This window comes from Dryobates pubescens, chromosome 18, assembly GCF_014839835.1.
Source record: "Dryobates pubescens isolate bDryPub1 chromosome 18, bDryPub1.pri, whole genome shotgun sequence".
NCBI lineage: Eukaryota > Metazoa > Chordata > Aves > Piciformes > Picidae > Dryobates > Dryobates pubescens.
Window position 1 is genome coordinate 5,231,681 of NC_071629.1, and position 11,390 is coordinate 5,243,070.

The following is an 11,390-nucleotide window of genomic DNA, read 5'->3' on the forward strand; positions in this document are numbered from 1 at the left end:
ACTGGTGGACATGACTGTCCCAGGATCAGGCTCAAACTGATGTCTCCACTAGCAGAAACTCCATAAGGTTATTTTGGCTGTCAACATTTCCAGTCTAGTATCTCTTGTGCAGATAACAGAAATGCCTCAAAGGGGAAACATGGAATAAAGTGCAAAAATGAAACATTTCTCTGGAACCATTTCTGTTCCTTGGGTGGCTGGTGGTGGTTGGTGAGCAGGCAGGAATGGTTTTGTCCTTGGCATAGTGGCAGGTGCGCAGGTAAGAGGTGCTGACTGTTCCTACCAATTCAGTCCAGGGCCCTCACCTTGGAGTCCATATGTGGGCAGTCCATCCCTGGAGAGTTCTGAAAACCTGGCTGGACCAGGTCCTGAAAAACTCAGTCTAACACTGAAGTTGGCTTGCTTTGGGCTGAAAGTTGGAGAGGACTGATGGAGGTCATCTAGTCCATCTGGGCTGTGCCCAGGATTCTGTGACTGTCACACAGACATCTGCCTGGCCATCAGACAAAGGGTTCAGCTTTCTGCCACGATTGGCTGAACACCAGAGATGTCTGTCTTTGCAGAGTTCCTCTGGGAGGATGCCCTTGCCTTCTGGCAGGCACTGCCTCGTTTGTAGTGGCAGTTCTCAGCCCAGGCGTGCCTGAAGGGTGGGGAGATGGACTGCAGAGGATGGCTCTGGGCTGCGCTCCTCCGCCGGCACACACACACCAAGGACTTCAGCTCGGATCTGAAGCTCTCATTCAGCCAGCAGTAGATGAAGGGGTTGTAGCAAGTACTGCTCATGGCAAACCAGTGAAAAGCAAAGTACAGAGCGTTGCTGCTGTGGATGGCCCTACAGGAGATCAACACCACATAGCAGTTCAGGGGGAACCAGCAGACTGCAAACACAACCACCACAACCATCAGCATCTTCAGCGTCATCTTCTTTTTCCGCTGATGGGCGTAGTACTGCTCCATGGTCAGGTCCCCGATGGCATTTCTCAGCCAGAGCTTCTTGGCCACCGTGGTGTATGTGATGGAGATGACAAGCAAGGGCAGGACATACAAGAGAACAAAAGTAGTCAAGTCCAAATACTTCCAGAAGAGATCAGCGGGAGGAGGGAAGCTGGGGAGGCAGACCATCCGTATCGTTCTGTTTCTGAAGATCAGGGAGAGAACTGTCAGTTCCACACAGCACCTGAAGAACAACCCCCTCAGACTCTCTTACAAGGTTCAGTGAAGGTACAGATAGCAGAACTCATTCAATAGCATGCACCAGTGCCACAGTCACTGGAATCATTTGCTTTAGCTTTGACCTTTGGCCTCAGTGAAGATATTTGAAACACATCCCCAGGAAAAGTGGGGGGGGAGGGGGAAGTAATCCCATCCAATGCCTCTAATGCTCTCTAATGACAAAGATCACCTCTCTTCTGTGCCTGCCTCAGATTACAGGCTGAATCTGAGCCCAAATCAAGTAACAAGCCTGAAAGCAATTCCCTTGATTTTCATTGTGCTTTCACAAGAAGCACGCTGCCTACTCAGAGGAGGAAACGTCTCTGCTTCACCCCACTCGCTCCTTTCTAATGCCACAGATGGAGAGGTGTGGGCCTTAGGACTTTGAGTCAGCTGCATGGGTCATATATTAAAAGAAACCCCAAAACAACAATTCAAAAAGCTCCATGCAAGTATCTTACCCAATGTAAAACTTTGTCAAGGTCTGATAGATGGCATGAGGCAGCGAGAAGCAGCTGGCCATAACCCAGATGATAATGACGCAGATCCCTCCTTTCACCATGGACATGCGTGGCTTGAGCGGGTGCATGATGACCTGCAGACAATAACCAGCCCTGAGGATCTACAGTGTCTGCATCTGATCAAAACAAGCCACGAGCTTTAGAGAAGAAGGAACACATTGGTTTTTTGCTTTATCCATGCCCAGGAGTGAGCACTGCTCACTGATTGCTGAGCAAGAAGAGAAGAGTGCCTGTGCTCTGCAGGACGCCGAGGAACGCTCAGCGTGGACATCACGTGTGGCACAAGTTGAAAGCCAGGAGGCTGTTCTGGCTTGGACTACAGGGAGTGCAAAACACCTCCAAAAGACAATTACAAAGTCTCCAGCACAGAGGGCAGCCAAGGGGATCTCAACATTTGGTGGCCTTGCAAGGCAGAGTGACAAGATGCTTGACTGTAATCCTTAGCCAGCCGAGCACCGACAGACTTGAAGGCTGCTCTCTGTTATGGTCACAGCTCACTCCATGCAGTGGTGGCTAAGCAGAGTGCACTTCATATGTGTTTGCTGCTAAGGAGGGCTGCTCTGAAAGGGTTACTGAAGCAAGAATTTTGCTGGGAAGCAGGGACCCACAGGCTGGCAGCATCATTCTGCCTATCTGCATAAAATGAACCATCAAGAGAATGAAACAGCAGAAACATCAGTTTGGGTTTATTGTCACACATATGTTGGCCAGTGGCAATCTCATTGACAGGCTTTCTCAGGAATCAGCTAGGGACTTAAGTCTGTTGTTTTCCACCACTTCCATAGCCATGAGAGGAAACACCACCCCCAAGGGTTGGTACTGTCCATCTTAGGCTGGACTTGATAATCTCTGAAGTCTTTTCCAACCTGGTTGATTCTAGGATTCTATTTCTGTGATTCTATGAAACCAGCTTAATTTCCCCTTCATCCTCTCAAAGCATCTATACCATCCTCCACCCTGCCTAAACAGCTCCTGCTCCACCACCACCCTTCTTGCAGCCATCCCAGAGCCAGGGGCAAGGCTCTCAACCAGCCAAGAACCCACACAGAGGAGCTCAGCCCTGGTAAGGAGCCCCAGCCAGCACCCGTGGATGATATTGGAGGAGTCATCAATGTTGGAGCAGTTTCCCTAGCTAGCCGGGGGGCCACCAGGCCCCCCGGCCTTTGTAGTCACCACCACCATCACCCAGTGCACACCATGGGCACTCACCGGTGATGAGAGGAGGATCCTCCAGCCCAGAAGGGCTCAGCTTAGGGCTGCTGCCCTTCCTGGCCGGGATTAAAAAGGGGAAGGGGTGGGGAAGGGCAAAATAGCCACACCTGGGGTGGGAGGAGACTCCAATAGAGCCCAGGTGCTCGGGTTTGAGGGGAAATAGGGGGAAAATAGGGTGGGTGGGGTGGAAAGGAGGCAGGTATGGTGGGAAAGGAGAGGTGGTGGTGAAAGGAGGGCATTTTAAAATCACTTTATTTTCCATACATCTTCCATGATGCACAGCTGCAGTTCCTGGTTGGCTTTACAAAAGAACAAAGCCATCAATGCTTCATAAACCAAAGCACCATGGTGGCTGTGACAATGAAACCTTTCCATAGTTATCACTTTGCTTGGTGGGAAAAATCTGTGCTTTGCAGACCAAATTAACAAATTTGAACAACAACAACAAAAAGGTTCTCCAAGAGTGAATGTTGTCCCTGGATACCAGCAGACAACACCAGGATGATGAAGGGACTGCAGCACTGCCCTGTGAGGAGAGGCTGAGAGCCCTGGGGCTTTTTGGTCTGGAAAGGAGAGGACTGAGAGGGGATTTAATCAATGTTTATAAATATCTGAGGGCTGGAGGTCAGGAGGCAGGGGACAGCCTCTGCTCAGTTGCACCTTGTGATAGAAGAAGGGGCAAGGGATATAAACTCCAGCACAGGAGGTTCCACCTCAACATGAGGAGGAACTTCTTCACTGTGAGGGTCACAGAGCACTGGAACAGGCTGCCCAGGGAGGTTGTGGAGTCTCCTGCTCTGGAAACTTTCAAGGCCCATCTGGATGTGTTCCTGTGTGACTTGTGCTGGATTCTATGGTCCTGCTCTGGCAGGAGGGGTTGGACTCGATGATCTTCAAGGGTACCTTCCATCCCCTAACATCCTGTGATCCTATGATCCTATATCTGACAGCATCTCAGTCACTCCTTGAGCCTCACCTTGCAGCTCAAAGCACTGCAGGAGCTCTGCACCCCTCCAGTGTGAGAAGGCAGGATGGAGAGACTCCTGCTACAGGACTTTGGAGAGCATCAGGGTTGAAAAAAGCCAGGAGTTGTGCAGGTATTAAGTGTTACTGCTGGCTCAGTGCCCTGAGCAGAGAAACATGCTCAGTGTCACCTATCAGCTGGACTTTGGTGGTTAGATATCTGCTGAGCTACATGCACTATAGATGATTAGGCAATGAAACAGTGATTAAAAATAGACCTATCATGTCATCCAATCCCTTGGCTGATGAAGTCTTGGGTATTTTGCACATCTCTTTTCTGGTTTCATTATAAATATCTACTTAATCAAGCTTCCACAGCTCCCCTGAAGCATCTGTCTGCTCTGGTACCCCTCAGGACCAGAGGGCAAGTGTTGATTTCTCTTTGCTTGGTGACATCTTACTTCTGTTTTTATCTCCTTGGGCCATACTACCTAACTGCAGTGCTGAGGAACCTACTCCACTCAATTTAAAGGTAGATATTGAGTGGCTGCCCTTATTTAAACAAACATGTCTTGATACCAAGCCATGCCTTGCAATCAACCCACAATCTCCTGATTCAAATGACTGCTTTGCTTTCAGGAGCTGAAATGGAGAGTCTGCCAAACTTTTTACGGCAGAAGGGACAGAACTGAATGATCTACATTAGTCAGTGTCAAGGCCCAGCCTGACAGGGTGCTGAGCCATCTCACTTAGACTATATTCTTACCCTGAAAGGTTGGACTAGATGATCCTTGAGGTCCCTTTCAACCTGGTATTCTGTGAATCTATGACTCTATCTCCTGGCAGTCACTGTAATATTCTGACACCAGATGGAGCACATCCCAGACAGCCAAAGTGGAGTCTGTTACTGCTTCGAGCTTCATCTAGCCTTGTCATTTATCAGGTGAAAATGCTTTTCAGTAACAGCCATTTCAGTGACTCCAGCACTGCTAGAAATAAAGCAGTTTGCCTGAGAGCACCTTGCAGGATCTGCTCTCCCAGTACACAGCATTTATCAGCTTGAGCAAAGACTACAAACTGTGTTGTACTTCAGGGAACCCCTGGGCTTTGCACTCATTGCCTGACCTGTCAGGTTGGTTTTTTTCTGGGTGGTATGTTTGAAAAAGTATTGGGGCAAGGGGGAGAGAAGAGAGGTTCTCACCTCAAACTGACCATGCTAAGAACATGCTAGCATAGTTCTCACTTCTTTCAGTCCTGTGCACCCCAAAAAACCCAGGGCAAGCCTAAAATCTGTAAGACTTTTCATAACTGCGTGCTGAGAGACTGCTCTGGCTTGCTGGCATTTGAACTTCAGAATGTATGCCCATCATGCTTTCAGAGTTGCACTCCACAGAATGGCTGAGGTAGGCAGGACCCCTGGAGATCATCTATTTCAACACCCTGTGCAAAGCAGAGCCAGCCACAGCAGGCTGCCCACAACAGTTCCTGGCTGGGTCTTGAATATCTCCAAGGATGGAGACTCCACAACCTCTCTGAGCAGCCTGTTCCAGTGCCTGGTCATCCTCACTGTAAAAAGAAGCATAGGTGGGGGTTTTGTTGTCCACTACCACAACACCTGGATTCCTCCCCTCTATTCCTTGATTCCCAGGACAAAACAGGTTTCCAGGTGCTGGGATGTGAAGAGGAGCTGCATTTAACACCTCCTTTTCTATCAAAGATAAGGCTGACGTGTATCCCATACCTGATGCCGATCCAGAGCGATGGCAGCAAGGGTCAGCACGGACACGTGAACGGAGCAGTACTGAACAAACCTGCTTATGTGACACATCAGCTTCCCAAAAACCCAGGTGCTGCTTACAAACCGCACCTGAGGAACAGGCAAAGCTGGAGTTAGGAGTGTGCACTACCTGCAGAGCAGCCAACAGGCTTCCCAACAGCACAGCAAGGAAGAAATGCTTTGAGACGTTTTCCTTTTGCCTCGCAGGTGTGCTTCACTCAGATTTTCTGGGCAAGCAGAGGCTTTGAAGCAGAGGTGAGATTTATTACACACAAAAAAAAAACACCAAAAGAACCTTCTTGAGTAGTGCTCTGTGCATGCTGTGTTTGCATGTGCATGTGTACAAGTACACGTGTTAGATGCAACATGAACTTTCTGCAAGGTGCAAAGAGATCTCAGTTCCGCTCCTTGGTGAGGCTCTGAGGGCAAAACAGCCGGCTTGCCTCTTTAAAAAGCTGCCACAGGTTTGAATTTGTAGGTGCTGAAGGTTGCATGTGGGCAAAAGAGAGTGAGATAAATGCGTGGGAGAAAAGAATCCCCGCGGGCACTGAAAGAATGAGGTAGTAAGTCTGAGCTGGGACCACCTGCCTGTGGAGAACCCTGCTCCACCCCTGCCTGCCCACCCTGTGTCTCCCTGGGCTCTGCAGCCAGCAGCCACGCTCAGGAGCAGGACACGGAGCTGGATGGCAGGGGTTTCTTTCACACTGCTCTTCCTCTCACCACATTCGTGCGAGCTGCATCAACAGCAATTTCAGAGGTGTCAACTGAGTTACTCAAACAGGGAGGAAAACTTCACCCTGCAGCTGAAAAGCACCTCACAGTTGCCAGGCTGGGCTGCACTCACCAGTCTGAGCTCTGCAGGTAATGGAGCCTTCTCGGGTACCTGGGCACAGCTCTGGGGAGGGCAGGGAGGGGGCAGGGGAGCTCAAACCCTCCCTGAGCCCTCAGTGGCGTTTCCCAGGAGTTCCCAGAGGGATGTCACTTAACCGTGGCTTCCCTGCAGGGGAAATCATTCCAAACAACGGCTGTCATCCCTGGTTATTCCTGACTGCTCAGTATTCACTCCAAACGAATGTAAGTCACTCTAGAAACAGATTAAGCTAATTTGAAATACAGCACATTTGCCACGGAACATCTGTCCACACAGAAAATTAGTCAAGACTAGCTAATCTCTTTTCAATTAATCTAATTATTTGCCCTGTAGAGACAACTCCAGCGCTGATGATGCTGTCACTGCGGCTGTAGCCGTGCGCTGGCTCTTTGAAGCTGATGCAAAGCTCTTTCCTAAGGGTGATTACAGTTCTTTTAATTGCCGGTGCCTGAAGTGTGACTGCTGCTGCGTGCACACACAGGAGGGCACTGTCCCTCCCCTGAACACATTCCAGCATGCAAATCCTGTCGGAGATTCCAGCAGAGAAACCCCACCAGAGAAAACAGGATCCATTTAAGCAAACGTGGGTTTCAGCTGACAATCTGGGAACTGCTTTTGGAAGGCAGAGGAAGCCTGTGGACAGCGCCGGGCAAGGGCTGAGGCAGGAGGATCCAGGAGGATTTCAAACCAGAAGGCTGTGCCAAACACAGGTATGGAGAGTCCCTCTTACAGGTTGTGTATGGATTGGGGGGGGGGGGGGGGGGGCAGGGAAATGGATCCATTTAATCCTCCTCACCTTTTATATGTCTGATATTATTTAGCAACTGAAAATAAACAAAGCACATCAGCCCCAGGAAGCACAGTTTATAGTGCCTGAGTCCAAGATGTGCCTAGCTGACAGAGCTCAGCACAGACCTCACTGTTTCCCCTGCTGTCCCAAGGACTGATCTCGTTTGCATAATCTCCATAAGAAATTTGCATTCAGTTAGACTTTCTGGTGCCAAACTTGTCCCTGCTTTCCTCCCCATCCAGAGACAAGAAGGGATTCAACACCACTGCCTTGCCACTGTCCAGGAAGAGGGAAGAAAGCCCAGGAGGAGCTTCTTGACAGGATGCAGGTGGGGGCTCTGGTGCTGCCACTGAGTCCTGCCCACAGGCAAGGGGGTGTTGGGGATAGGAGTACAATGAGACTTGCTTGTGGGCAAGAGGGTGTCAGGGCAGTGGGGCATGGTGAGCCCTGGCTGCGGGGGATGGGGTGTTAGGGAGATGGGGCACGGCTGCACCTTGTCTGGGAAGGAAAGTGAAGGGGGAGGGGGCAAAAAGAAACCTTCCCTTCCTCCTGCTCCTGGCCCGTTTGATGCATGTGTACAGAGCTGACAGGCACACACAGACACCAGCACAGCACAGACAAGCCCGATGCTCACCAGCGTGAAGGGGGTGTTCAGGATGGTGATCATCACGTCAGCCACAGCCAAGTTGACAATGAAGAGGCTGGTGGCAGAGTGCATCCTCTTGTTCTTGATCACCACGTGGCACACCAGGATGTTGCCAAAGAGCGAGATGCAGATGATCACAGAGTAGGCAACGATCAGCAGCGCCTTCACCGTCCGGCTCTGCGACTCCCCCTCGTACCTGGTCCCACTGCCAAAGTCCCCCAGATCCTCCAAGTCCAAATCACTGTGGAAGAAGGATTGGTTAGGGAAGCCATACAAGGCAGAGAAGAAGTTGGTCGTGTTGTGATTCTCTGCTCTCCAGAAGGGCTTGGAGATGTACTGCAAAGGGAACCACGTGTTCCTCATGGCTGGGGAAGCTGAGCTCCAGCGCTGCCTGTGTCCCTGGGCAGGCTGCACGCTCCTCTCTGCCCTGCCCCCTGGCAGCTCAGGTGCTGAAGTCAGAGGCTGCAGGAGGGAACACACACGCCTGCCTTTTAAAAATCTGCCCTGTGGTTGCAAACAACATGAGAGGGTTGAAAAATGGGTCCTCCTTCCTGTGCTGATTACATCTGAGCTTTGCTCCAGGGAGTCTCCAGCTGCTGTCCTTTCAGTCCCACGTGTTCTGTGTACAGAAGCTGATTCTGATGCTGAAATGCCAGAGATCCCCAAACATTTTCTCTCTGCACCTAGGAAGAAATCCTAGTGAATATTTCTTTCTGGGCTCTGTTCTGCTTCTGTCCCACCACTTCTCCTCAGCAATCTGCTTTACTGGGTTTCCACACAGTCCTCCATCCGCCAGGTCTCTGTTTCCCAAGAGTTCTCAGAGCTTGCCAGAATCAGAAAAGCAAGGGCTGCTTTTCCCTTCTCTTTCCATCCTCAAAGTATCTCTCAGCTCTACACTGAGGCAGCTTTGCTCTGAGGCTGAGTGGTCCCTGCTTTGCCTGTGATATATAGAGCCTGCAGATGACACCGCGTCGCTGAGAGCCAATAGCGCATCTCTCTGCCTGCTGTACCCTGAGGTGTATCACAGCCCCACACAGACTGGGAGAGGCTGACAAGTGCAGACCTCACAGAGCAGCAAAACACAGACAGTGGGATGTGCTCTCCTCCTCCTCCTTCTCCCTGGGTACCCAGCACAACGACAGGGTGTGAAGCATCATTACTAATTTGTAGCATCTTTCTCCCCACTCCAGAGTTTTTGCAGGCAAAGAGCATCCAAGGATTTCTGCCTCCAGAAAGCTCCCAGTTTTTGTGCCTCCTTGCCCTTCCTGTGGCACAAAGGACTGTAAAAAGTGAAATGCAACCTGAAAGCAAAACTGGAAGTTTCAGAGTGCTGCTGGGTGTCCAGGGAGATCTGTCACATCTCAGCTTCTGTGCACTGAGCCAAGAGCAGGGGGAAGCAGCAACAAAGAGTAGCAACGTGGGTGGAAACCCCTTCTCTTCTCCTTCTCTTCCTTTGTAGATAGGTGGGTTTGCATACAGGATTGGAGATAAAAGTCATCTGCCTCTGGTTTGTGACAGACTTGGCATGCCAGCACTTGTTTGGCAGCCAGAATGTCATTTGCCATAAGCAGTTACATTGTAGGTGCCTTCAGATAGACCACCAAGCTTCTCTGTCCTTCAGTATTCCCAGAGCCTTTTTCTTCTGGCCCACCTGCTCCCTCCCCAGGGGCTGAGCCAGGTACATGAGCCAGCAAGCAGGACTTTTCATCTTTTCCTTCATGGCTCTGTAAGGCTACTCATCAACTCAGGATCTCGTTTGGAGGAGGGTAAATCATGAATACATCACTCACAGCCCAAAGGTGGAGAATTGTGGCATGCATGAGATCAAAAGCCTGGCTCTGGCTACCAAAGGAAAAGTGCCAACCATTTTCCTGCACATGTCTTCTGGAGACTCAGGCTGTCAGAAGCTGCTGCTGCTGGCCTGGGGCTGCATGCCATCATGTGTACATACACACAGAGAACTGAGCCTGCGGTGGGCATCTCCCCACCGGTGCCACAGAGGCCGGGGAAACACGCAGCGCTCCATCCTCGAGCTCCTTCACTGTGGGGCTACAATGAGCTCTCCTGCCCATGTTCCCTTCCATTTCTTTGCTGTGCTTCAGAAGGACAACTTGGCAGAGCAACTTCCAGATGGAGACACGTGAACCTGATGGCTCTGAATGCCCTGTGTGGGTGCCAAGGGCACATGATCCCTGTGCCACGATATTCTTTACAGAACCCATTTATTCTGTCAAAGGTTCAAACACTTAAGCAATCACATGCTGGGTTTGCTGCAGTTATTATCCACTTAGAAACATTCTGAGCTGCTTCTAGCAGACATCAGAGTTCATTATGCAACACAGCAAGGTTTGTGCTGGCTCCTCGAAGTCAAACAAACAAAGGGAGGCATGTACTTATTCAAACACATCCAGTTGAGATGCAGAGAGCCAACTTTTGTCTCCACGGAGGATTTTTGGCTTTCTGATTTTGAAGTCACTGAAGGCCAAAAAAAATTCTGAAGGCTTTCACTTGCAGGATGTTATTTAGCATTTTCAGTTGGGGGGCTTTTTTTTTTTCTTCTTCTTCTTTTTTGGTATGTAAAAAGAAAAGGAAAGACTAAATGGCTGAAATTTCAATGGAGATGAAGCTGCATTTTCTGAATAGCTCTGAAGTACATTAAGTGTGGATGAGGGCCAAGCAACTCAGGGCTGTACTATAAACATTCAGGTCCTTGCCTGATCAGCAGCCTAGCAAATCTGTACACCAAAGAATCAAAGCCCCTTCCTTAAATCAACTGAAATGCATACAATTGATTCACCATCCCTGGAGCTGTGCAAGAGGGGATTGGAGGTGGCACTTGGTGCCATGGTTTAGTAGTCATGAGGTGTTGGGTGACAGGTTGGACTTGATGATCTTTGAGGTCTCTTCCAACCTTATTGATTCTATGATTCTATTCTATGATTGGAGCATGACAGGTGAAGTAAGAAAAGGTCTGAACTTCTCTGTTATAGTTCTCCAACAGTGTCACCGGATCCTGGCACACAATTCACATTGTCAGCAGGTAGCCTGACTAGATTCCTGTCCCTGATGTTGTAAATCTACCCAGGATTTGACAAGTGCTTCTGCTCAGGCAGGACAAGATAGACTTTGTGGGCTCATGGTATCATCCCAGTCCTTGCCTGCCCAAGTCCTTTTCCTGTCGGACAGAGATAAGTCTGGTAATCATTGAATCATAGAACTGTCAGGGTTGGAAGAGACCTCAAGGATCAGCCAGTTCCACCCCACCTGCCATGGGCAGGGATGCCTCACACTAGAGCAGGTTGCCCAGAGCCACATCCAGCCTGGCCTTAAAAACCTCCAGGGATGAGGCTTCCACCACCTCCCTGGGCAACCTGTGCCAGTCTCTCACCACCCTCCTG

The 11,390-nt window shown here is 50.1% G+C and overlaps 1 protein-coding gene across 1 annotated transcript; it reads right to left on the reverse strand.

Moving 5' to 3' along the window:
- Nucleotides 1-450: 450 nt before the first annotated feature.
- On the reverse strand, nt 451-9,058 carry LOC104306372 (G-protein coupled receptor 83). Its single transcript, XM_009907336.2, has 4 exons — nt 7,981-9,058; nt 5,650-5,775; nt 1,674-1,807; nt 451-1,138 (listed from the first exon to the last, which is right to left on the reverse strand). The coding sequence occupies exons 1-4, from the start codon at nt 8,353-8,355 to the stop codon at nt 514-516; spliced, it is 1,260 nt and encodes a 419-aa protein (XP_009905638.1). The 5' UTR covers nt 8,356-9,058; the 3' UTR covers nt 451-513.
- Between the last annotated feature and the right edge of the window lie 2,332 nt (nt 9,059-11,390).

Coding starts and splice junctions, on each gene's coding strand:
- LOC104306372 (XM_009907336.2), bottom strand. CDS start 8,355: ATGAGGAACACGTGGTTCCCTTTGCAGTACATCTCCAAGCCCTTCTGG. Junction 5,776..7,980: donor TGAACACCCCCTTCACGCTG/GTGAGCATCGGG, acceptor CCTGTTCCTCAG/GTGCGGTTTGTAAGCAGCAC. Junction 1,139..1,673: donor TTGACAAAGTTTTACATTGG/GTAAGATACTTG, acceptor CCTGATCTTCAG/AAACAGAACGATACGGATGG.